This window comes from Phacochoerus africanus, chromosome 4 (assembly GCF_016906955.1).
Source record: "Phacochoerus africanus isolate WHEZ1 chromosome 4, ROS_Pafr_v1, whole genome shotgun sequence".
In the NCBI taxonomy this organism is placed as follows: Eukaryota; Metazoa; Chordata; class Mammalia; order Artiodactyla; family Suidae; genus Phacochoerus; species Phacochoerus africanus.
The window spans coordinates 12,466,000-12,492,764 of record NC_062547.1 but is presented as its reverse complement, the minus strand read 5'-3'; the positions used below and the strand labels follow the sequence as shown (position 1 = coordinate 12,492,764).

Below are 26,765 nucleotides of genomic sequence, written 5' to 3'. Positions count from 1 at the left end.
CTAGCCTGGGAACTTCCCCAGGTCCTAAAGACAAAACAAACAAACAAAAAACGTATTGAAAGGTGCCAAAGAAATTTAACCACCATTCTTTTTTGCACTGAACTCTCTGCATATGGAGGTTTCCAGGCTAGGGGTTGAATCGGAACTGTAGCTGCCGGCCTACACCACAGCCACAGCATCGTGGGATTTGAACCACCTCTGCGACCTATACCACAGCTCATAGCAACACTGGATTCTTAATCCACTGAACAAGGCCAGGGATTGAAACCCTGTCCTCATGGATACTAGTCGGGTTTGTTAAATGCTGAGCCACAATGGGAACTCCTTAACCACCATTCTTGTTGAAGATCAAGGAAAAGAAAAAAAATTCCATAACCTGACAAAATATATCTATAAGCAGCCTCATATTTAACAGTCAAATATAAACACACTTTAAATTAAAAGAGGAGGAGGTTAAGGACCCTACTATCATTGCTAGCCTCCAAGATTATTCCAAAACACGTTAGCAAAAGCATTTAAAAGTAAAAATAAGAGATTTATATATATATATATATAAAGAAAAACATAAAGCATTCTCACTCTTTCAAAATAGATGGTATTAATACATACTTAGAAAATGTCAGATAAATGATTTAACAACTATTATAATGATTTTTTTTTTGTCTTTTTAGGGCCATACCCACCACATATGGAAGTTCCCAGGCTAGGGGTCGAATTGGAGCTACAGCTCCCAGCCTATGCCACAGTCACAGCAATGCTAGATAGGAGCCATGTCTGTGACCCTATACCAAAGCTCATGGCAAACGCTGGATCCTTGATCCACTGAGCAAGGCCAGGGATCGAACCGATGTCCTCATGGATACTAGTCAGGTTTGTTACTGTTGAGCCACAATGGGTAGTCCTATAATGAATTTTTAAAAATCATAATAGTGACTAGATACAAGAATAAAATGAAATGCATCTTTCCTATAGACCAGCAGTAACTGATTTGAAGATCCAACGGGGAGAAGATGTGTTCACAATACCAAAAAATAAAAAAAAATTTTTAAAAAGTGAGAATAAATGTAACAAGAAATGTGTAAGATTTCTACGAAGGAAAATCACTGGTACAAGCCAGAGAAGACCCACATAAAGATGCATAATATGATGTCAGTTTCTCCTAATTAAACTATAAATTCAAAGTACTTCATACAAAAATCATAACAGACTTATTCAAGTTAATAGGCTGATGCTAAAATTCACAGGCCAGAACGTTCAAGACAATTTTGAAAAAAAGGAAAGGAAACACAAACTGGAGAAAACTTGCCCCAATAGATGCAGTATCCTTTAGAGTGACAATATTTTAATTTGTGTGATATTGGTAGAGAAACAGACAAGTAAATCAGGAGTAGAATAGAAAACTCACCTACGAGCACATTGCACATGGTAAATGTGACATTTCAAACAATCAAAAACAGAGTATTCAAATCAAGGCACATGACAATGTATTTGGAACACAATAAATTTGGGTTCCTAATGCACTATACACAAAATTGGGTTTTTTGTTTTTATTTTTTAAAAGATTGAATTTCATTACACAATCATTTCTAGGGTCGCACCCACAGCATATGGAGGTTCCCAGGCTGGGGTCGAAAGCTGTAGCCACCGGCCTACACCACAGCTACAGCAACACCAGATCTGAGCCACATCTGCAACCTATACCACGGCTCATGGCAATGCCAGATCCTTAACCCACTGAGTGAGGCCAGGGATTGAACCTGCATCCTCATGGATGCAAGTCAGATTCATTTCCACTGAGCCATGACAGGAACTCCACTCATTCTTCTTTTAAATTTTTATCCTTCATTTTTTTATTGAAGTATAGTTGATTTAAATGTTGTGTTAATTTCTGCTGCACAACAAAGTGATTCAATTATACAGATATATGCATTCTCTTTTTTTTTTTTTTGCTTTTTAGGTGCCGCACCTGTGGCATGTGGAGGTTACCAGGCTAGGGGTCGAATCAGAGCTACAGCCACTGGCCTGCACCACAGCCACAGCAGCACAGGATCTAAGCCGAGTCTGTAATTTACACCACAGCTCACGGCGACGCTGGATTAACCCACTGAGCCAGGCCGGGGATCGAACCCACATCCTCATGGATGCTAGTTGGGTTCTTTAACCGCTGAGCCACGAAGGGAACTCCTATGCGTTCTCTTTTTTCATATTCTTTTCCATTATGGCTTATCAGAGGATATTGAATCTAGTTTCCTGTGCTATACCGTAGGATCTTGTTTTTATCCATTCTCTATATAACAGCTTACATCTGCTAACTCCAACCTCCTACCCAATCCCTCCTCCAAACCCTCCCCCTTGGCAACTACGGGTCTGACCATGGGTCTGTTTCCTTTTTGGAGAAAGGTTCATTTGCATCATATTTCAGATTCCACATATAAGTGATATCATATGGTATTTGCTGCTCTCTTTCTGACTTACTTCAATGAGCAGGATAATCTCTAGGTGCATCCATGCTGCCACAAATGGCACTATTTCGTTCTTTATTATGGACGAGTATTAGTCAATGTATTCAGTGCAGGAAGGTTCCCTTTTCTCCACACCCTCTCCAGCATTTATTATTTATAGACTCATTAATGATGGCCATTCTGACCAGGGTGAGGTGGAATACCTCACTGTAGTTTTGATTTGCATTTCTCTAATAATTAGTGATGTTGAACATATTTTCATGGGCCTATTGGCCATTGCATTTCTTCTTGGTAGAAAATGTATATTTAGGTCTTCTGCCCATTTTTCAATTGGGTTGTTTGTTTTTTTGTTGTTGACTTGTTCGAGTATTTTGGAAATTAAGCCCTTGTCAGTCTTATTGTTTGCAAATATCTTCTCCCATTCTGTAGGTTGCCTTTTTTTTTATGGTTTCCTTGGCTGTGCAAAAGCTTATAAGTTTCATTAGGTTCAATTTGTTTAGAAGAAATAAACAAGTTTCTAGAAACATACAGCCCAATAAAACTGAATCAAGAAGAAATAGATAAATTGAATAGACCAACCACTAGAAGTGAAATAGAATCTGTACTTTAAAAACTCCCTATAAAAAAAGTCCAGAACTGGATGGCTTCACAGACATATTCAACCAAACACACAAAAAAGAACTTATATTGATCCTTCTCAAATTCTTACAAAAAATTACAGAGGAGGGAACACCCAAAGACATTCTAGGAAGCCACCATCACCCTGATACCAAAACCAGACAAAGACACCTCCAAACAATAAAAATAAAATTTCAGGGCAATAAATCTGATGAATAGAGATGCAAAAATTCTCAACAAGATATTAGCAAATCAAACCTAAGAGCACATGAAAAAGATCATACACCACAACCAAATGGATTCATTGCAAGTTCATAAGGATGGTTCGACATATGCAAATCACTTAATGTGATACACCACATAAATAAAAATCAAAAACCACATGATCCTCTCAACAGATTCAAAAAAAAGCATTTGACAAAATTCAACATCCACTCATGATAAAAACTTACCAAAGTTGATAGAGAGGGAACATATCTCAACATAATAAAAGCTATTTATGACAAACTCACAGTCAATATAATACTCAACAGTGAAAAGCTGAAAGCCTTCCCACTAAAATCTGAACAAAAAAAGGATGTCCATTCTCACTTCTTTTATTCCACATAGTACTGGAAGTTCTACCCACAGCAGTCAGACAAGAAAAAAAAAAAAAAGAAATTTATCCAAATTGGAAGGAAAGAAGTAAAACTGTCATTATATGCAGATGACATGGTATTATATATAGAAAACCCTAGTGACTCCACAAAAAAGTACTAGAACTGACAGGGGAGTTCAGCAAATAGCAGGATACAAGATTAACCTAAAGAAATGAGTTGCATTTCTTTACACTAACAATGAAATATCAGAAAGGGAATGTAGGTGTTCCTGTCGTGGCTCAGCAAGGTGAAGAACCTGACTAGTACCCATGAGGATGTGGGTTCACTCCCTGGCCTCATTCAGTGGGTAAGGACCCAGTGTTGCCATGAGCTATGGTGCAGGTCTCTGGCACAGCTCAGATCTGGTTTTGCTGTGGCTGTGGCATAGGCTGGCAGCTACAGCTCTGATTTGACCCCTAGCCTAGGAACTTTCATATGCCATGGGTGCAGTCCTAAAAAGACAAAAAAAAAAAAAAGAATAAAAAGAAAGTGATCTGTTTGAAGGTGTGGGGAAAGGGGAACCCTATTCACTGTTGGTGGGAATGTATATTGGTACAGCCATTGTGGAAGACAGTGTAATAGCTCCTCAAAAATTAAAAATAGTTTAGTTCTAAAAAAAAAAATCTCGCTCCCCAAAGATAAAATAAGTAGGAATAAACCTGACCAAGGAGGTGAAAGATCGATTTATATGCTGAGAACTATGAAAACATTAATAAAAGAATCTGAAGATGATTCAATGAAATGAAAGCTATCCCATGTATTTGGATTAGGAGAATTAATAGTGTTAAAATGACTGCACTACCCAAAGCAATTCATGGATTTAATGTAATCCCCCTGAAATTACTCACGATATTTTTCACAGAACCAGAACAAATAATATACATCATCTCTGACTGTGCATAATTTTAGAAAATTAGAGTGATCCTTTTTTCATGTTGTAAAGTTAAATCTTCCATAGCCCGATGCACACCCTTATTTGTCCTTTGCAACCATATAGTTGACCTTAATTGAGTATGTACATTACACCAGACTGTCTGTATAGGGTTTTACATGTTTTCTTTCAGTCTTCATAAAAACCTTAAGATATGTATTATCACCTCCAGATGAAAAAGCTGGGCCTGAGGAAATTAAAAACTTTGCTTTACAGGAGTTCCCAGTATGGCTCAGTGGTAATGAACCAGACTAGGATTCATGAGGACAAGGGTTCCATCCCTGGCCTCGCTCAGTGAGTTAAGGATCCAGTGCTGCTGTGAGTGGTGGTGTAGGTTGCAGGTGAGGCTCGGATCCCATGTTGCTGTGGCTGTGGCGTAGGCTAGCAGCTGCAGCTCTGATTCAACCCATAGCCTGGGAACTTCCATATTAAAAGACAAAAAAAAAAAACAAAAACAAACACAACTTTGCTCTATAGGAGTTCCCTGGTGGTCTAGTGGTTAGGACTCAGCACTTTTATTGCCGCTGCCTAGATTTGATCCCTGCTCTGGGAACTAAGGTCCCACATCAAGGTGAAAACAAAACAACAACATCAAAAACCCCTTTGCTCTACACAATACAAATTGGTCCTATAACCTGTGAAGCTTGTGCTCTCTGTCACTAAACTATCTTCTAAAATGAGGCATAGGAGTTTCCGTTGTGGCTCAGTGGTAATGAACCCACCAGTACCCATGAAGATGTGGGTTCGATCCCTGGCCTTGCTCAGTGGGTTAAAGATCTGGTGTTGCCATAAGCTGTGGTGTAGGTTGCAGACACGGCTCAGATCTGGTATTGTGGCTGTGGCATAGGCTGGCAGCTCCAGCTCTGAATGGACCCCTTGCCTGGGAACTTCCATATGCCACAGGTGCAGCCCTAAAAAAAAACATAAATAAGAGCAAAAAATAAAATAAAATAAATAAAATGAGGAACAAAGGCTATATAGTTTTCAAATGCATCATGTACCATAATGTATTAAACCAATCATTTCCATAGAGAACATTCTGGGAAGTGGATCACTGGGTTATATAGGTAACTGACTCTAGGGTAATGTACATAACGAGGTTAACCAAGAAGCTTAGCTAACAACCCACCAAACTGTCTCTCTCTGTCTCTGTCTCTCTCTCTCTCTCTCACACACACACTGACACATAAATAAAACCAAACATTCTCTCTTTCATTAAATAGATTTTTTTAAATGATCACAAAGGCTTACTAATTATTTTTGTGTACTTATTAATTAGGGAAAAGGTAAAAGGGGGATGGATATCTTCCTCTTTTAAGAAAAAAAAAAAAAAGACTGTGGAGTTCCTGCTGTGGTGCAACGGGATTGGCAGTGTCTCTGGAGCACTGGGGACGCAGGTTCAATCCCCGGCCCAGCACAGGGGGTTAAGCACTGCCACAGCTGCGACTCAGATCTCATCTCCTGATTCCTGTTCCGGGAACTCCATATGCTGTGGGACGGCCAAAAAAAGGGGGGAAAAAAAAGAAAAGAAAAAAAGGACTGTCTCTTGGGTACGACAGGGCCTGCTACTGACTGACTCACACTGGAGTATTTAACAAGAGAAATGTAGGAGGAAAGTGGATATTTTCCCCTCTGAAAAGCGTTTACCTTTTAGGTGCAACATGGCCTCCTGCCAGACCAAAGTTTGAAACTGGGTCTTTTCTTTGTATGTTCATTTTCTGGAGGGAGAATTTAAGCACAAAAATGGTCAGGTATGCAAGTGATTGATTTAGTCCTTGGGCACTTCCAACAAAGCGCAGAGGAGCCTCTGGCACAGCGCCTTCCAGTCATGATCCTTTAGTAAGTGCTGGCACAGGAGTGCACCTTAGAAATACAAAAGCAGCAGGACTGTGTTGTGCCCCAGTGGACACTGCATGTAGTTTCTTTCTTTTTTTTCTTTTTTCTTTCTTTTTTTTTTTTTTTGGTAGGGGGCCGCATCGGTGGCATATGGAATTTCCTGGAGCAAGGGGTCAAATCGGAGCTGCAGCTGCCGGCCTACACCACAGCTACCACCGCAACACCAGATCTGAGACACGCCTGCAACCCACACTGAAGCTCTTGGCAACGCTGGATCCTTAACTCACTGACTGGGCGAGGCCAGAGCTCAAACCCGCATCCTCACTGATGCTAGTCAGGTTCTTAACTGCTGAGCCACAACAGGAACTTCTAAATGTTGTTTCTTATATGGGTCTGTATAATCCTAATAGCTTATCCTTCTCACAGTTGGTGGCATACTTGTTGCTTATTGAAAGCACTCTCACTGGTTCCTAACTAGACTCCTAGTGCAGGGTATAAAGAGAAATGGATCATTGTCATAACATCGTTAAGTGTAATTGAGTCAACAGTGTAAGCTTCTTCTTCTTTTTTTTTTTTTTTTTTTTTAGTCTTTTTAGGGCTATACTCAAAGCATATGGAGGTTCCAGGCTAGGGGTCGAATTGGAGCTACAGCTGCTGGCCTACACCACAGCCATGGCAACATGGGATCCCAGCTACCACGTCTATGACCTACACCACAGCTCACCCACAGTGCCAGATCCCAGACCCACTGAGCAAGGCCAGGGATCGAACCTGCATCCTCATGGATACTAGTCAGATTCATTTCTGCTGAGCCACGACAGGAACTTCAACAGTGTAAACTTCTAATTACTAAGTGAGAGACCTTGAAGAGTTGATGATTACATCATGACAAGAAATGTTTCTGAGAAGAGAGAAACCTCAAGGCAGAGCCTTTATGATTTGTCCCCTGACCTCCCGAAGAATAGTGAGGGTGCTTAGCAATGCTATCAGCAAGAACTTCATTACTCAGAGATTTTAATAACACAAATACAAGAGATGCACGTAAAAGAATCCAGACTTCACGGAGTTCCCGTCGTGGAGCAGCGGAAACGAATCCGAATAAGAACCATGAGGTTGCGGTTCGATCCCTGACCTTGCTCAGTGGGTTAAGTAGCCGGCTGCTACAGTTCTGATCCGACCCCTAGCCTGGGACCCTCCATATGCCGTGGGGTGTAGCCCTAAAAAAAGGACAAAAAGGACAAAAAAAAAAAAAAAAGAATCCAGACTTCTCAAGTGAGGGGCTTCATCTTTTCCACGTTCTTTCCTCTGCAATATTTTTATGAAATAACTCACCCCTACTCTTACCAAAATTATTTTTGTGTAAAAGGGACATTCCTAAATATTATCATATCACCATGTTCACAACTGGTATTGAATAGATTTTCATGGTTGAAAGCAATGTTTGGTTAAATTTAAGCAAGCCAGAGGAAATGGTAGAGACAGACTGCAGGAATCTCTGTTTCTGTGTCTCAGGCTCTATCTGAACAGGGGAGCCTTGTGGGCTCTGAATTCTACCAGCCTCGGATTTGTATCAGGCGGTTACATATTGACCAGGTCACCTGGATCTCATATCACCCTCCCACACAGATCTACGCAGTAAGTATCACTCAGCCATGGTAAGTATATCAAATCGAGGTCCTCTCAGGAAATGCAAACACTGGGGGTAAACAGAAAGAACTTAATCCAGAAATTCGATTACACAGGTGATGGGAGAGCTAAGAAGCAAACAGAAAACACTGAGGGACCCCGCGATTAGCTACAGCAGGAAGCCATTAGGCCAAAGGGACCGAACAAAGAGGCAGAATTACCAGAACCCAGGAGCCCAGGTTAACGGGCATAAACTGCAACCACAGCAGACCTGCTTTTCTACAAATGAAGCCATAACAGGAGATACACCTGCTGACAGAGACACTGTGGCGAGAGAGAAAGTGGGGGTGCAAGTGCCCTAAATGTCCCTGCCTTTCACCCTCTGGTCTCTCTACAGTGTCTCCCATTGATGGAAGCCAGCGAGAGCCAACAAACTCAGGAGCCTAGAAAACCCAACCTCCAGGAGTCAGCTCCCCCAGAATACAGAGCAGAGTGAAAGAGGGAGAAAGAGGTCTGATGGGAAATAGACCAAAGAGTCGGACTGCAGAGAAGGTGTCAATAAGTCAGTATTGCATGCCATCAGCCAATCACAGCGTCAGATGTAGAGGAAAACGGCTTTGGTTTGGGCTGGTTTTTATATGGGACGTTCCTGTGTTTATTAGCATTTCTCTTAAAGTCTTGGTTTCATCAATTTAAAAAAATCAAATATTTTCTGAGAGCCTATTGTGTACCAGGCACGGTTTTGTTGTTGTTTTGCTTTGTTTTCATTTTTTTTTTTTTTATGAGGAGGAGAGAGAGGAAGGCCTTGGAGGCATACCCACAGGCAGCTTCCTAGAATTGGAATAAACTGGCAGTATGCATTTAGTAAAGCGGCTTAACTCTCCTCAAAGCAGAAAGTACCCTGGAGTTCCCGTTGTGGCTCAGGGGAAATGAATCCAACTAGAAACCATGGGGTGGAGGGTTTGATCCCCGGCCTCGCTCAGTGGGTTAAGGATCCGGTTTGCCGCAAGCTGTGTGTAGGTCAAGGATGCGGCTCAGATGCTGTGTTGCTGTGGCTGTGGTGTAAGCTGGCAGCTGAAGCTCCAATTGGACCCCTAGCCTGGGAACCTCCATATGCTGAGAGTGCGATCCTAAAAAGCAACAACAACAACAAAAAAAAAAAAAAGAGAGAGAGAGAGAGAGAAAGAAAGTGCCCTAAGGTAGGGAGTTATTTAAAAAGACTCTTTGATAACAGCATCCTTCCCTTATTTTTGTGCCATGTGTGCACTTCTGAAACCAAATAAAATGTGGTATAGTACCCTTCACCAAGCATAAACCTTTGCTATCTACATGGTAAGCTCTTTAATTTGCTTCCCAGAACATTGTATGACTTATAATTTCAAGCTATAACTAGAGAACATTTTTTTTTTTTTAGACTGTCAATTCTGCTTTGGCCAGAAGAAATAATTTAGTAAGTGGATCTGTTTCAATACATAACTTTTATTTAAAAAGAATCCCAGAGTTGCCAATGTGGCTCAGTGCGTTTAGAATCTGACAAGTATCCATGAGGATGCAGGTTTCAATCCCTGGCCTCACTCAGCGGGTTAAAGGATCCAGTGTTGCCATGAGCTGTGGTGTAGGTCACAGATGTGGCTTGGATCCCGCCTTGCTGTGGCTGTGGTGTAGACGGGGCAGCTGCAGCTCCCGTTGGACCCCTAGCCTGGGAACTTCCATATGCCCCAAGTGAGGCCCTAAAAAAAAATTTAATTAATTTAATTTAATTTTAAAAAATAAAAAGAAATCCCTTGGAGTTCCTGCTGTGGTAAAGTGGGTTAATGATGTGGCTTGTCTCTGCGGAGGTGTAGGTTCGATCCCTGGCCCACTGCAGTGATTAAGAATTAGTGTTGCTGTAGCTAGAGTGTAGATCACAACTCTGGCTTAGATTGGATCCCTGGCCTGGGAACTTCCATATTCCACAGGTGTTGTGGGAAAAGAACCAAAAAAAAAAAAAAAAGGAATTCTTTCACCACTAAATATATTTTGAGCAATTATGGAAAGAAGTATATATTCATTAGCCTGCTGTGGAAATCCACTGTCTTAATTCACCCCTGATCCTAGCTCTGATTTTGTTGGAATTTTACTGAAATTTCTTTAGGAGTTTTCTCTTTTGCGAACTGCAGCATGATATCTGGAATAGCTGGCCCAAAACAACTGTGGTAACTTGGACGATTTACACTTTTTGAGGTGGTAAAGGAAACAACAGAGCCTACTACCCTGGATAACCCATCTAGAAACCAGGCCCCTTGAGAAACTGCCAAGTCAGCTGGGCAGAATTCCCTTTGCTCACGGAAGATGCAACAAGGAAGAGGGTGGTAGGCGTTCTAATAATAAACACTTGCAAAGCAAATCATGACAATTACCTAATAACCTCAATTCTTAACTATTAAAAAGAGTACCTGTAGACTCTGGGCTCCTGGATGTTGGTGGTATACACGAGCTGCACCTATGACACACAATGACAGAGAAGAACAAAGAGTGAATTTCTGTTATTAGGATACTGGTCCTTATCTACACCCTGAGTTGCAGGAGGTTTTTAGCTTCTAAAAGAGACTGATAATAGCATATCTGAAATCTCCTTTCACAAGGCAGAGGAGGACCAGCCACTCCATAGAGAAAAGCTAAATCCTAAGCGCAGTAGCTGGCAAGTGAACAAATATGGCATCCCCCACCTTGCCCTAAAAGCACTGACATAGGAGTTCCTGTTGTGGCTCAGTGAACCCAACTAGTAGCCATGAGGATTCGGGTTCAATCCCAGGCCCCACTCAGTGGGTTAAGGATCCAACGTTGCCATGAGCTATGGGGTAGGTTGCAGATGAGGCTCAGATCTGGCATTGCTGTGGCTGTGATGTAGACCGGCAGCTACGGTTCCAATTCAACCCCTAGCCTGGGAACCTCCATATGCCTCAGGAGCGGCCCAAGAAATAGCAAAAAGACAAAAAAAAAAACCAAAAAATAAAAAAAAAACGAAACCAAACAGAGGGACAAAAAATTGTTCCTGAGCCTTATGTTATGATGGAGAGAAAGAGATCGTAACCAAAATGAATATGTCGAAAAAATAATTCAGACAGATTAATGAGGGTGGAAGATGAGAAATTGGGGGGGGGGATGGCATTTATAAATACATTGGTTGGGGAAGGACTCACTGAAAAAGGACACTTGAGCAAAGACTTATGGGAAGTGAGGAAAGTATGCAGGTATCATGGATAATATTGTCCAGGTAGAGAGCACCCCAGAGCATCTATGGAACAGAAAGGAGTCCAGTGAGACATGAGCAGAGTGAACCAGTGAGACAGGGGCAAGGAGTACAAAGGGCCAAATATGCAGGGAGGTGACTATACAATTTATAACTCAATTGGGACACCTTTAGGAGTGAAAGAGGGTACTAAAAATAATATTACTTTAATTTTTGAGATATGTATTTGACAAAAATTTTTGTATTATATTGGGGGACCTATAAAAGAATCCTATTCAAATTGAAGTTTTCTAGACTATTTTTATTTTCTTTGTTTTTTTAATTTTTTTTTTTCAGGGCCGTACAGGAAGCATATGGAAGTTCTCTTGCTAGGGGTGGAATGGGAGTTGCAGCTGCTGGCCTGCAGCACAGCCACAGCAATGCCAGCTCCGAGCCGCATCATGACCTACACCAGAGCTCATGGCAATGCCAGATCCTTAACCCACTGAGTGAGGCCAGGGATCGAACCCACATCCTCATGAATACTAGTTGGGTTCTTAACCCACTAAGCCATAATGGGAACTCCTTTTTGAACATTTAAAAATAGCTCAAGTAGACTTCTTCTGTGACTCAGTGGTTAAGGATCCAGCATTGTCACTGATGTGGCTTAGGTCACAGCTATGGTACGGGTTCGATCCCTGGCCCAGGAACTTCCACATGCTGTAAGCATGGCCAAAGAAAATAAAATAAAATAGTACAAGTAAATAATTTTCTTGAGATGTATCTATACACATAACTTAATTGGCTACTTAGCCATTTGTTGTCTTTAACATTATGATGTGAAAATTTTCCTGAAATATCTTTTTTTCAATTTGATCTTATTTACATATTTTTTATGAAATTGCAATCTTCTGCAAAGCTGTATTTTATGGTTAATATAGTTGAAATTGTTGACACTCTTAACTTCTGCTTCTCCATAGATCGTAATACATTTAATTGAAAAAATACTCCCTTGCTAGATGCTGATGAATCAGAGCAAAATCTGCTAAATGAAAGATATCCTCAATTCTATTTTTTATGTTAAAATGTGTAACTGTTTCAGCTCCAATGTGCTGAATTTCTGCCTCCATTTAGTGCATCTTTCTTCAAAAGTATCTTTATGACAGCTCTTATGTTGTCTCTTTTTGTGATGTCTTTTAACTTTTTGCCAAATATAGATATGCAAAATCATAGGCCTTCACAATTTCTTCCCATCCTGATGGAGGATATAAATGTATCCAGTCAAAATCAGAAGGTCCCTCAAAATCACGAGGTTTCCAAAGCACAATTTTTGAGTTAGGTAATTAAATCATTTGGGCTCTCATCTTTTGATTTGTTCAGCTCCTCTCTGGCTTTTACAGGGAGAAATCTGAGCTTCTTCCTTTTTGCAAGCTTTGTTTCACATAATTGCAGCTTGTTAAAAAAAGTTCAAAAGCTAAATTTTCATGCTACATTCATTGAATAATTCAGTTAAATATTTCCAATAGGTTTTGCACATAATGTGGCCTAAATTTAGGTTACTTTAAAAAGTGGCTCAGGCATTTCTAAAACTCAGTTAGGCAATGCAGACCAAAGATACATACAGTCATGCTAATGTATTTTTGGATTCAACAACAGCTTCTGTCACAAAAGTTTCGCAGATTAGCTACAGATATATACACTCTGTGTATAAATATACATAAACATATAACTTGTAAATTTTAGCAACTGCAGTTTCTATCTTGATTGGTAGAATAGAACAGCTTATTTGGATACAGTCATAAACTCTGTGCACATTACCACCAATTCCAAGTATATTTCTGCTCCATAGGCTTTTAAGTATGTAAGAACATTGACTTTACCACAATGCTGTGCTCCACCAAAATGTGCAGTAATATTGTCATCCCCTAAAACAACAGTTTATCTCCTCATTGAGCTTTTCAACTAAATTGACAATGGCAACATTGATGCAACTGGAGATTCTCATACTAAGTCAAAAAGAGAGAAAGACAAATGCCATATAATTTATATGTGGAATCTAAAATATGGCACAGATGAACCTATCTACAGAACAGAAACAGACGTACAGGCATGGAGAGCAGACCTGTGGTTGCCAAGGGGGAGGAGGAGGGAGTGGGATGGACTGGGAATTTGGGGTGAGTAGATGCAAACTATTACACTTAGAATGTAAAAGCAATGAGATCCTACTGTGAAGTTCAGGGAACTATGTCCAAACTCTTGTGACAGAACATGATGGAAGATACTATGAGAAAAAGAACATATATATATATATGTATGACTGGGTCACTTTGCTGTACAGGAGAAATTGCCACAACATTGTAAATCAACTATACTTTAACAAAAAAAATTTTTTTAAATAAATAAATTTATAATGGCATTAATAACATCAGATGTTTCACTTTAGACAGAAGAATGAACTTCTAAATACTTTACGTTGATCCTTTGAATTAGATGTAAAAATTATACCATTTTGGAATCAACAAAAATTGTAATTGAGGCCTCTGATGGCACTGATATAAATCTAGCATTATCTGATGGTTTGCAAGAAGAATCAATTCATTAATCATCACCAATTCACTTCACCTATCAGCACAAGAAAACTTAGTATTGAAAATGAGTAAAATTAATTTGGAAGCGTCATTTGATCCAAATGGAAAGATATGCTTCACAATGACATGTAAACACACCTCCTGCAGCTTTACATATTGAATCGTCATCAGCTGGCTCATTCTTCTTAAATTAAATATATATATATATATTGTTTTTTTAGGATCACATCTGCTGCATATGGAAGTTCCCAAGCTAGGGGTCGCATCGGAACTGTAGCTGCCGGCCTACACCACAGCCACAGCAACTCGGGATCCAAGCCACGTCTTCGACCTATACCACAGCTCGTGGCTATGCAGAATCCTTAACCTACTGAGTGGGGATTGAATCTGCATCCTCACGGATATTAGTCAGGTTCATGACTGCTGAGCCACGATGGGAACTCCTGTTTTGGCTCAGCAGAAATGAATCTGACTAGCATCCATGAAGATGCAGGTTTGATCCCTGGCCTCGCTCAGTGGGTTAAGGATCCGGCGTTGCCGTGAGCTGTGGTATAGGTTGCAGATGCGACTACAGACTCGGCTTGGATCTGGTGTTGCTGTGGCTGTGTCATAGGCCAGCGGCCACAGCTTCCATTCGACCCCTAGCCTGCGAAGCTCCATATGCTGCAGATGCCACCCTAAAAATACAAAAAAAAAATAAAAAAGAGTACTTAGCTTCTATTTCCCAAACACAATTGGCATGACATTATGCCCCAATTTCCCATATTTCTTTCAGACCACAAGGAGGCTCCTTGAACCTCACAGACCACCACATGGACCACAGGCAGGGTGTGAGTGGTGGCATAGAAAGCAGTAAGCAGGGAGGAAAAAAAGTCTCAAGCTTTTTTTTCCTGTACCACATAAGACCAGAGGAATTAGCTGCCCAGACTGCTGTGCTTGAGCTTTTAGATTTAACAGCCAGCACCCTGCATTTTATCCTTCAAAGTCAGTCAGGTTTTGTCTGAGGATCAGGAAATGAGAGACAAGTTATCATGAGTCATCTTTTAGATCCAGCTATAATAAAATACGAGCTCTGGTCCCTGCACGTGTGTTTTACATGCTAGTAGGTGAGACTATGAAAAAAGCCGGAAGAACCCAACGGAGGTCTATTAGCCTATGCTGGTTTACTTTAACGCAAATGTTAATTTTAAAAAAACTCACAAAAAATATATATATAAAATCTGGGTTAAAAGGTAAAGTCGATAATGGGATGGCAAGAAAATAAGCACAAACCTAGGGCTTTTCCGAGTGAATGAAGACATATGGTCACCCCATTAGGTCAGTGTAAAGACTGTGGCTTTTACTCCAAATGAGATGAGAATTCATCAAAGAATGAGAGGATCTGCTTTAAGTTTTATAGGATTATCCCGGCTGCTATTTGGAGACTAACTTGCAGGGAGGTCAGGGAGTCTATGGCTACAGTCTCAGTGAGAACAAAGACAATAGCTCCCTAGTAGAGACAGAAATGTGCATCCTTAAAACTACTATGTAGCTTCAGGGAAGCACAGATAAAGGGAAAACCTACCCATAGGCTTAAATTTCAAGTCTGTGCTATTTTAAATTTCATAAAAGTGTCGAAGGGTGAATCAGACTATCCTAGTTCAAAAATACCAGGTATGAAGAACAGCTACGTTAATTCCTCTTCCACTAATCCATTCTCATCAAGCCACCTTCTAATTCTAAAGTTAATGCATGTAGACTTATCCGTAGGAAAGGAATATATATAGCAGCAGATGCTAGTATCTGCTTTACTTTATAGTTTAAACTCAAACCAGAAATTAATAAATTGAATTTCTGGAGTTTTTTTAATATATAATCTTTTATGAGTTTAGTTTGTTCGTATTGGTTCCCTAGAGCTTCACCATCTCTGGATATACTAATAATTGAATTTCCTAAAATAGTCAGCAAAAAACAAGACCTTGAAAGCGGTGACCCTAAAAAGTCATACAGAGAAGATTTGTCTGAGCTGCCACTTGGCCTTGCTTGGGTGCTCTCTGGCCTTACGGAGTGCCATTCCAGTCAAACTGCAACATGCATCTCTGAAACCTAGCCAGTAATGTCAGAATATCATTCCAAGTGAATTAGGGAATACTCTGCCCGTTATCGGGACCTCATTAAAAAAAAAAAAAAAAATTAGGGAGTTCCCCTTGTGGCCTTGTAGCTCAGTGGAAACAAATCCAATTAGTATCCATGAGGATTCAGCACAATCCCTGGCCTCACTCAGTGGGTTAAGGATAAGGCATTGCTGTGAGCTCTGGTGTAGATCACAGCTAGAGTTTGGATCTGGCTTTGCTGTGGCTGTGCCATAAGCCAGCAGCTGTAGCTCTGATTCGACCCCTAGCCCAGGAACTTCCATATGCCAAAGGTGTGGCCCCAAAAAGCCAAAAAGCCAAAAAGCCCCCCCAAAAAAAATTAGTTCTCAAAGCCTTAGTCTCCCATGATAATTTTCTCAATTCTCCTCCTCTTTCCAACCTTTAAGTTCTCATTGAGGTGTTTGCCAGTGGCTCAGTGGGTTAAGGATCCAGCATTGTCACTGCTGCAGCTTGGGTTCGATCCCTGGCCTGGGAAAGTCTGCATGCTTCGAGGGTGGCCAAATAAAGAAATTATAATTGAGTAATCTTTTTTTTTTCTCTTCCTTGGAGATTCCCTTTTTGCATCATGTTATATGAGATATAATTAATTTTCAGAAATGCACTCAACTATCTCTATTTCAAGTTACTCCAGTAAATAAAAGGTTACCGAAAAGGAACTTGTGTCATCCTGAACAGAAGGGACCTTTGAAGTCTCAGCGAGGTCACTCTCCTTTTTGGAATGCCCATCCAGGGAAAGAGAGGCTGGGCTGGAGTATTCATCACTCTCCTGAAGGGTGGAGTGTTCCAGTTCCTCCAACAAGGCATCTACAGCAAAAGACACAAAGGAATCATGATATAGACTATGCATGTTTTTTGGAATAACTCCCCTCTTAAATACCCCTTTCCCCGCCACTGTGCCTGCATTCATCTCCCTTTTCTCTTGGATTAAGGCTATTTTCAAACATCTTCCCTTACTGCTTATTTGACTTCAAGACTGTGATCTATTCTACCAGATGTGTAAAGCCCTACACATACTGTGTCTTATTTCCTATGGTTGCATTCAATTTCACAGTCTCATGCTACAATTTGACTTTTTTATATTTCAGAGTATTCATTTTTAATCATTTAAATAGAGTGGATCGTGCACAAGGAAAAATATAAGACCTACATATTTTTCCTATCAGAAAAATATAAGCAATTATATTACAGTTTTTCAAAGCATACCAGGACATTAAAACTTATTTGTAACCCTGATGATTTTTTTCTTTTTTTTTGTCTTTTGTCTTTTTGTTGTTGTTGTTGTTGCTGCTATTTCTTGGGCCCCTCCCGCGGCATATGGAGGTTCCCAGGCTAGGGGTTGAATGGGAGCTGTAGCCACCGGCCTATGCCAGAGCCACAGCAACTCGGGATCCGAGCTGCGTCTGCAACCTACACCACAGCTCACGGCAACGCCGGATCCTTAACCCACTGAGCAAGGGCAGGGACCGAACCCGCAACCTCATGGTTCCTAGTAGGATTTGTTAACCACTGCGCCACGATGGGAACTCCCAATTTTTTTCTTATATCCCCCAACACACAACCAAATTCTCAAAGCAGTGTATAAGTAGTCTGTCTTTTAGGGTGTGGGGAGAAAAAGGGATTGGGGAAAAAAACAGGTACTGCAAAATCAAGCAAGATGTTACAATCCAAATAGTTGAGATTTGTTTCTCTCGTGGCTTTCTTGGGAAAAAACAATGGACTTTATTGTGTAAGTGCTACAATGTTATCTTTCTATGTTTGATGAAATTAATGTTAATATATAATAAAGTTAAAAAGTGACAGGCATTATGTTCAGGATTTTATACACTTCTCATATATTTAACTATTTATTTATTTAGTCACCTTAATGCTTTGTGGCCAAATATTATCTTTATTTTATAGATTAAGAAAGAGACAAGTTGTTTAAGGCCACATGCTGCCATAGCACAGAACCTGGCTGATCCTGGACTATCTGATCCTCAGCCTCTACAAGTCAGAAATTCCCATCTCCATTCTCACATCGGTTCTCTGAGTCATCTTGGCATGCCACTTTCTTCTCTGAAGCTGTTTCCTCATCTACATAGTGAAGCAATTGTATCATAACAGTATTTTTTTAATTGTGGATTGAAACCTACTAGTGAATCTCCAGCAGATTTCTGACTATAGACTGCAGGTTTTTAAATTTTGCAAAACACTGTATTTTGTTATTTCTAAGGATCTGCCTAGCTTTAAAATCTTCAGATAAGGAAAAGGAACTTTTATAGGTCATTTTTTTTCTAAAAAAAAAAAAAAAAAGGATTTTTATTTATTTCAGATGTTGGGAATGGGCATTTCTTAATGGCATAAGAAAAGATCTAATTGTTTCTTACAAGCAAAATATTCTACAGGCTTTCTCTAGCATCCATCTCACAAACATATTGAATTGTATGCACCATTTTATAGATAAGCAAACTGAGCTAAGCTCTTCAGGGCAAATGACCCTTCAACACATAAACTGTAATGGAAAAAAAGAGATTAAAAGAGACTTAAGAGACTTGTAAATGATTTCAATGCATAATCTTAAACAGGCAAAAAACAAAAAAAGAAACAATTAGGAATATTAAATGCTGAAAATTCAATAAGAAGTACTGTTGATTTATTTTAGGTATGATAAGGATATTTGATGATATTAAGTAATTTCTGTTAATATTTTAGATGTGATCATGGTATTTCATATTATTAAGGAATTACTTCCAAGAATATTCTGGAGGTGATAATGGCATTATGGTTACATGCATAAATGTATATATATATATGTATATATATATATATATACATATATATATATATGCTGAAATATTTACAGATGAAATGATATAATGTCTGCAATTGCTTTAAAATAAACTAGAAATGGAAGGAATGATTGGGTGTATAAATGAAATAAGATTGAATAAAACTTGATGAATATTTAAGGTGGTTGATGGGTACATCAGATTTCTTTCCTTTTGTCAAATTTTTTTTTTTTTGGTCTTTTTAGGGCCACACTCCGGTATATGGAATTCCCAGGCTAGAGGTCAAATTGGAACCACTGCTGCCAGCCTACACCACAGCAACTCAGGATCCCAGCCACGCCTGCAACCTACACCACAGCTCATGGCACCACAAGATCCCCAACCTACTGAGGGATGCCAGGGATTGAACCAGAGTCCTTATGGATACTAGATGGGTTCATTACCGCTGAGCTGCGACGGGAACTCTCCTTCTGTCAATTTTAAAAGTCTCCACAATAAAACGTTTTTTAAAAGAAAAAGAAAATTACAGTAAGAAGGGAAAGTAACCTTTTTCTCTCAAGACTTTGCAAGTCAGACTGAACACCAAATTGCTGAGTTCCAAATTTTTATTCAGTGGTCCTCTATTAAGATATAGCCTCTTGGAGTTCCAGTCATGGTTCAGTGGTTAAGGAACCTGACTAGCATCCATGAGGATGCAGGTTTGATCCTTGGCCTTGCTCAGTGGGTTAAGGATCCAGTGTTGCTGTAAGCTGCGGTGGAGGCCAGCAGCTGCAGCTCCAACTTGACCTCTAGCCTGGGAACTTCCATATACTGCAGGTGCGGCCCTAAAACGACAAAAAAAAAAAAAAAAAAAAAAAAAGAAAGAAAAAAAGACATAGCCTCTTTCTTTTCTATTTTGTAAGCTTCGCTCCAACCAAAAGTCACAGATCCTCTTGGATTCAAAATAAAAAGGCATTTACAGTAAAGATGAGGAGAGACCAAAGACCCTCTACAAGAGAAGCAAAATGTACCACCAAGAGCGCAATATTATCCAGGCAGCATCAGCTAACCAAAGTTACTAAAACACTCCTTTCTGGGTCATGAGTTAACAGGCCTTTCTCTTCCTGTTTTCTGAGTGTACTAACACCCCCAGATTATCTGGCCTTTTGCCTGATTCTATAATTTGAAGATGACTAATTTCAGTATGACAAATACATACGGGATTATTGTTGTGTGTGGGATTTTATTAGACTGAAAACCCTACTGTCCTTTTCTATAGCTCTTCATCTGCAGAAATCAAATGATATCAACATTCACATTGAAGGAATTAAGTGAAGTCTCTTGGGAGTCACACTAGACTGCAATGACTTCATTCAGAGCCAGAGTCTGCTCCGAGTTCCCCTTTATCTAGCATCCCCTTATCATGAGGGTTTAGGTCAGACCTTCTGGATACAAACTACTAATCTTGGGGGAAGTACAGCAGAGAGGAAATATCAGCCCGCCTGGCCAGACCTGTCCTCCGTTCTATTTCTCCCCATTGGAGACGAAAGTTCACCCTAGGTCTAAGTGGGGGTAGTTACTGAGCTGATGACAATTTAAAGGAGACTTCGAGGTGTAGCTATTAACAGCCTGATGAGGTTTAATCACCTGGATAATATGCATGAATTTTATATATATATATATAAAATATACATATATCTCCTAGGATATATATACAGGATGCCGGATGCTTTCTACATTTCTGGACCACATTACTCTTACCATTCATTCTGCTAAGGAAATGCAAAACTGCGCAAATCTATTTTTTAATTTTTAAAAAAATTATCTGGGTTAGCCTACTGGCTGGAACATCTGAGCCAACACACTTCTAAAATAGAACAGCTTGTAGCTTAATCAGTTTCGCTATCAGATGTTCTAAAGAGTGGCGCTGAACAAATTATTTTGTTTTTCTTAGTTTTCTCAATTGGATTAAAAAAAAAAGTGGGTATTACCTATTTCAAAGAGTTGCTTGGAACACTAAAATAATTAGCATATGTAAAAATGTCTAGTTTTAGCTTAAGTCATTGAATAAGTATTATTACCTTTTCCAATTACCTGCAGGAAAGCCATGAAATATCCCTACAGTTAAAAAAAGAGAGCTTGACTCTAGTGGAACTCAGACAGGAATGTGAATTTCCCCACCCCTAGCAGAGAGTAAGAATTTGGATTCTACCCCAAGTGCAAAGTTTATATTCTACTCCAAGTTTCAAAAGAGATTTTACATCCAAAACAATTCAGTATTTATTAAATACTCTTTTCCTTTGTTTTTCCTTTTCATTAACATCTCTTCCCTCCTATAATTTGCCTTTGTTCCTTCCTCTACTCCTCCAGATCTCAAATTAGTTTTTTTAATAGACAACCTGCAAGATACATTTTGCTGATGTTGTTGTCTGCACTTTTGACATACCCCAAACAGACAAAAACCCTGGACACTGTGGAATTACACAGCTTGGACAGTGGATAAATGTTAGTGACTGTGTTAGCAGGGACGACGGCAACGAAAGTTGGCAAAGGATATGGAATGAGTCCCAAGAATATCAAACCTTACATTACTCCAAAGATTTGAAACCAGGGATCTCTCCAAGCAATGGGGCCCATAGTTTCTCTTCTGGTTTCAATTGTTTTGGAATAGGAGGAGATATATTCACAGTCCACAGTAATCTGTGCCTTCAGAATTGCTCTCAGTAAAACCTTAGCAATGAAAGCACTAGTGTTAGAGGGCTGTATCTTCTTGATTTAACGCTGCACCATGGAACAAAGGAAACCACTTTCTCCAATCTTTGTGGATCCCTCCTTCTTCTACTTCTATCCCATTTCTTCTCCTCATAACACTTTAACTGCCCCCCTTCTTTCTGTTTTTTCCCTAAATCACATCTCTGAGGTTTGCCAATTCTGTGACCGCTCTAGGATCTCTAGCAACCCCTAGGAGCAAAATTCTCGTAACAAAATAACAATTTCAATCAAAATTCAGTCCAAAAGTATTTGTGCAGTTTATTCTGTGGTTAGCACCGAATTCTCTGTCTACTGTGCCTCTGAAAACAGTGAACCCATAGTTCCCCAAAGTAACAGTCCCTCATGCTTCACTCTTGGCCTGAAGTCAGGAGAGAAGTGAAAATAAAATCCTCCCAACACTACCCTTCCTTATCCCACCACACGAGGAGATGGCAGCCAAGCATTCATTCCCCCAGAGTTTCTCTTCCAAGAAGCTCCTCACTCACCCAACTCTTCCATTGTCTGTCACACCCAAGATGCCCTGGTACCACAGGTTGTGAGGAACTGCTTTGGCAAGTGCTGAAGAACAGGACCACAAAGGAACTGAATGAGGCAGCACGCAGCAGCCTCTATAACCCTTTTTGGTTCCTCTATTTGCCTAGCACTTCCTCTCCCTTGATTTGGTGGGTTTCTTTCTTTCTTGTCCTTTTGTAGGTCAGAGTTTTTAAAATGACATAGAAAAGGTGGGTAGTTGGGTTTGAGTTCTCATTGTGCATTGGCTCGGGTGATAAAGATTCAAACCTAATTTTGAAAATTTTGAGAAACTCCTATGTGCCAGGATCCATCTTGAATTCATGGGAATAGCAGATTTGCACTTGTGTTTTTTCCCAGTATGTGACTGTGTATCAGAGAAACTTTTTTTTTCTTTTTTCTTTTTCTGTGAAGCTGGGGTTCATGCTTCTTCATAAAATTCTCATCAGAGTTAACCAGCACCCAATTCTTTTTTTTTTTTTTTTTGGTCGCTCAGCAGATATAGAGTTCCCAGGCCAGGCATCAGAGCCCAGCCGCAGTCGCAGTTATGACCTCAGTCATAGCTGCCACAACACTGGATCTTTAACCCAGTGTGTGAGGCTGGGGATTGAACATGCATCCCGTTGAGCCACAGCAGGAGCTCCTCATTTTGCTGTCTTTACTTAATTATCTGGAAATTATGCTCACCTGCTTTCCTAAATAGACTGTCAACCCATTAAAGGCAGAACAGGATTATCAGGACCAGGTTACATTTTAATTCCCTCGGCCAGGTTTATTTCAGTGGTTCAAAATGCAAACTATAGGGGTTGTGAAGAATGAAACTGGGAGATTTGAGACACCAGGTTCTAAGCTACAGACATCTCAATTAAGCACAATTCCTGCCTACTGCCTTATAGCAGTTTTTCTGAAAAGTCACACAGATTAACTTTCACTTTTTTTTTACTACTGTGATTTTATTCACCTTGAATAAAATATTAAAAAAAAGCCTAATATGAGAAGGCAGTATTTAAAGAACTAAAACTATGGCTCTGTGACATAGATATTACCCTCATTTTTACCAGTGATGAAATAGATAATAGTAACTTGCTAAAGATAACAGAATTAGTAGGTAGCTTTGTAACTTGCTATAAGACAGATTTATCTTCCAAGTTTGTAATCTTTCCTCTACAACAGAGTGATCTTTATTTAGGTTAATCTAAAGGAATCATTTGTTCTCCATTCCATTCCATTGTGACTCTAAAAACTTTTTTTTTTTTTTTTGACATAAAGGAGATCCCACCTCTGCATTACTCTGAGCAGCCATTGGATGTCAGTGCCATTCTAAAAGTATGCTCACTGCAAATGGGGGTTTGAAAATTTTCCATCTACTCTATGACAGTTTTTACAATTGAAATGCCAGTAGCCCCGTGAAAGTGCGAAACATTCCACAGAGACTATGAACACTGGCCCATCTGAAGTGGTAACTGAACCAAAACACTGGAAGGAATAATGTTCTCAGCCCTTGGCTTGCAAATGTGGGACTCCAACTGCAGTTTAACTGAATGATTCATGTGACACTTAAAACTGCATCCCAAGATCTTGTTTCTATTCATTTACTTTGGAGACTTTTAATTCCAGAGTTTTATTCTCCATGGTTAAGAATCGTTCCTGCAGATCGCTTCTTGATTATAATAGATGAAAGTTAGAAAGGAAGGAACGCAAGAGGCTCACTACCCTCACCAAATCCAACTTGAAGATGAGCAAATGGAAACTTCGTTTTGATGCATTAGGGCAATTTAGTTGCACATGTTGGTGGAGAGAAAAGTAATTTCTGACAAAGCTGCTATTCTGACCACGCTTCCTGTGCAACACAAAACAAGTAAAAACCACAGAAGCACAAGGCTTCAGGGCGGGGTGTGTGAAGGAAGCCTTCAATTTTCTGGGTAGGTCACCAGAGTCACGCAAACAACCAACCCTTCATCCTTCTCTCCAGCCCAGGGACCACAGCCAGGTTAAGCAACTGACGCCAGTTCCTTGGCCCCGGCGACATCTAATAGAAAAACAGTTCTACAATTCTTTCCACAAACTTTTATTAAAAATCAAATGAGTGGTGGTGATTGTGCTAAGCCCCCTATGAACCAATGGAACCACAATCAATCTTTGATTTTCAGACACTCACAGGTTAGTGGGTCAGACACAGGAGAAGACGGATATTGCAGATATGAACGCTATCCAGTCTCAGACGAGGTGCCATATAACCAAACAAAGGTAAGGGCTATTAAGTGGCCACCCTAGAAATGATTCGCCAACACCAAGTTAAAGAAGCAAGGAAAATCCTGCCAGGAAATCCCGACCAGCAACGGGATCAACAGTTGTGCCCGGACCTGCGCAGCCTTGTTGCGGCCTAACCCGGAAACACAACCTCCCCAGAAGAGCAAATTCTAACTGCGGAAAGAGTAAACTACCTTTCCCATCATGCACCAGTCAAAAACTCCCAGAAACCTCTCCGCCTCTGGTTTCCTAGCTTTCTTCCTAAGGCGTAGGAGAAGCAGAACTTCGTTTCCCAGGATGCCTTTGGAAAAGTTAACCATGCTCATGCGCTAAGAGGCGGGCCCTACTTGCCCTCACGACCCCGCCTCTGTTTTGCCGCCGCCATTTTTTCAGAGACTTTCATCCGGCAGCCGACGGGGCTTTTTTTCTTAAAGGAGAAGCGACAGCTCAAAAAAATTTCCCCTTTCTCTCCGCAAGACCTAGCGGCGCTGGGGACAGAAAGGCCACAGACAGGAGAGTGGGATCAGGGTGGAGGAAGAAGAACGCCGAGGCTACTTCCGCGGCTTAAGGAAGAAGGCTAGAAAGAGCCCTTGCGGCATTAGCAGCTCCTTAGGGAGGCAGGTGCGCGCGCAGCCAGTTCAGGGTGCGCGCCAGGAGGGGAAAGAGGTGCGTTTTCTTCCCACTAATCTCCTCGCGAGACCTGACCCTCCCACTGCCCCTCGCGCGCGTTGAGCTTCGGAGGTGGGGAAAAAAAAGGTCACTTTGGGATTGTCGCGAGACGCAGCCGTTTAACGGTGAGAACGGGTGCGCGGGGAAGGAAACCTCGCGCGTTCCCTCGGAGCCGTTTCCTGATTGGCTGAAGAAAGGGGTGGAGGCGGGAACCCGGTACGCCGCTGCGCGAGAGACTGTGAGGGGCGGGGCGAAGGAGCTGTTCCTCCTCTCCGATTGGCCCGCTGTGCGCCTGTGGCGGGCGCGCGCGCGCCGCCAGCAGTAGCGGGCTTTGAGTGGCAGGGGGCGGGGGGGGGCGCCCTCGGAGCCGGGCGGAGGGGAGGGGGGAAAAAGAGGAGCGCAGTGAGTGAGCCGAACGCTCCGGGGGGCGGGGGGGGAGCAGCGTCGCGGCCGCCGCCGCCTCCGCCTCCGCCGCCTGGAATTAGGGGGTGGGGGACGGACGAGTCCCGATGCCGGGGGAGACGGAAGAGCCGAGACCCCCGGAGCAGCAGGACCAGGAAGGGGGAGAGGCGGCGGCGGCGGCCAAGGCGGCTCCGGAGGAGCCCCAACAACAGCCCCCTGAGGAGGCGGCGGTGGCGGCGCCTGCGGGGACCACTACCAGCCGCGTGCTGAGGGGGGGTCGGGACCGGGGCCGGGCCGCCGCGGCGGCCGCCGCCGCCGCCGCTGTGTCCCGCCGGAGGAAGGCCGAGTATCCCCGCCGGCGGAGGAGCAGCCCCAGCGCCAGGCCTCCCGACGCCCCAGGGCAGCAGTCCCAGGCCGCGAAGCCCCCGTCTCCAGCTCAGGGCAAGAAGAGTCCGCGACTCCTGTGAGTAACGCAGTCTTTCAGGCGGTGGGAAAGACCCCCCTCTATCCGCACGCAACCCTCTCGGCTCCCGTAGCGACCACTCCACGTGACATCCTGCTTGCTCTGCCCCCTGTCGGCTCGCCTGCCAGATGTCACACCGCTTCCTTGTTAGCTGGCGGTCTTATCGGACCTCTCTGGCTTCCCCCGCCCCCCCCGCCTGCCGGTCCAGCCACTTCTTTTCTTGAAATCTCCGTTGTAGGATACACTCCTTGTGCTCCCTAGTGACCCACCTCTTCCCTGCCGCCTCTGGCTTCTCCCGCACCCTGGCATCTGCGCTCCCTTTGTCAGCCTATCCCTTTCCCTCTTAGGGCTGCTCTCCAGTATTACATCACCTCTCCATTAGGAAATCTACAGCACGCTCTTAGGTCTTAGCCTTCAAAATTTTGTCTCCTCCCCATTTCCCATTAAGTAGCCCAAGGGCCAGTTGTACTAGTATCGTTATGTAGTTTTTTTCACTCTGTTAAATTTTCGCAGCAGTTTTCACTCTTTCCAAAATCTGGTACTTAATAGTAGGGTAAAAACATGAATCTCTCAATTTTAAGTATAGAGTCTTTCATATAACTTTAATTTTTTGACAAGTATAACAAGATTAGATAAGTTTTACGTTTTTGACAAGTAGCATGTTTTTGTTTTTGCATATGTTTTAATATAGAAACTTAGTCCTTAAAAATTAGAATTGTGTGAAAGGAATTCATGTATTGCCCAGAGATCATAGAGGAATCAAGAATACATGACTAGGAATATAAATATTTTAAGTTGTTAAAATGTTTCTATGTTAAAAATACTGAAGGACAGGTGTTTGTAAATCTGTAAATTAATCATATTAGCCATTGAATTCATTACTGAAAACATTTTTGACTTTAAAGTGAAA

The 26,765-nt window shown here is 41.5% G+C and overlaps 2 protein-coding genes across 3 annotated transcripts in view; one reads left to right on the top strand and one right to left on the bottom strand.

Moving 5' to 3' along the window:
• The window catches only part of LPXN (leupaxin), a 48,046-nt gene extending 25,887 nt beyond the window's left edge, over positions 1-22,159 (bottom strand). The window contains exons 1-3 of the mRNA XM_047775664.1: positions 22,047-22,159; positions 16,689-16,846; positions 10,547-10,593 (exon numbers count right to left, since the gene is read on the bottom strand). Of these exons, the coding sequence (XP_047631620.1) occupies positions 10,547-10,593; positions 16,689-16,846; positions 22,047-22,059 (218 nt within the window). The 5' untranslated portion in view covers positions 22,060-22,159. The remainder of the gene's footprint in view (positions 1-10,546; positions 10,594-16,688; positions 16,847-22,046) is intronic.
• A 3,179-nt stretch (positions 22,160-25,338) lies between these two features.
• The window catches only part of ZFP91 (ZFP91 zinc finger protein, atypical E3 ubiquitin ligase), a 35,237-nt gene continuing 33,810 nt past the window's right edge, over positions 25,339-26,765 (top strand). The window contains exon 1 of one of the 2 annotated variants that reach the window (XM_047775663.1): positions 25,339-25,855. In XM_047775663.1, the coding sequence (XP_047631619.1) occupies positions 25,500-25,855 (356 nt within the window). In that variant the 5' untranslated portion in view covers positions 25,339-25,499. The remainder of the gene's footprint in view (positions 25,856-26,765) is intronic. The other variant, XM_047775661.1, reaches the window with a different exon arrangement.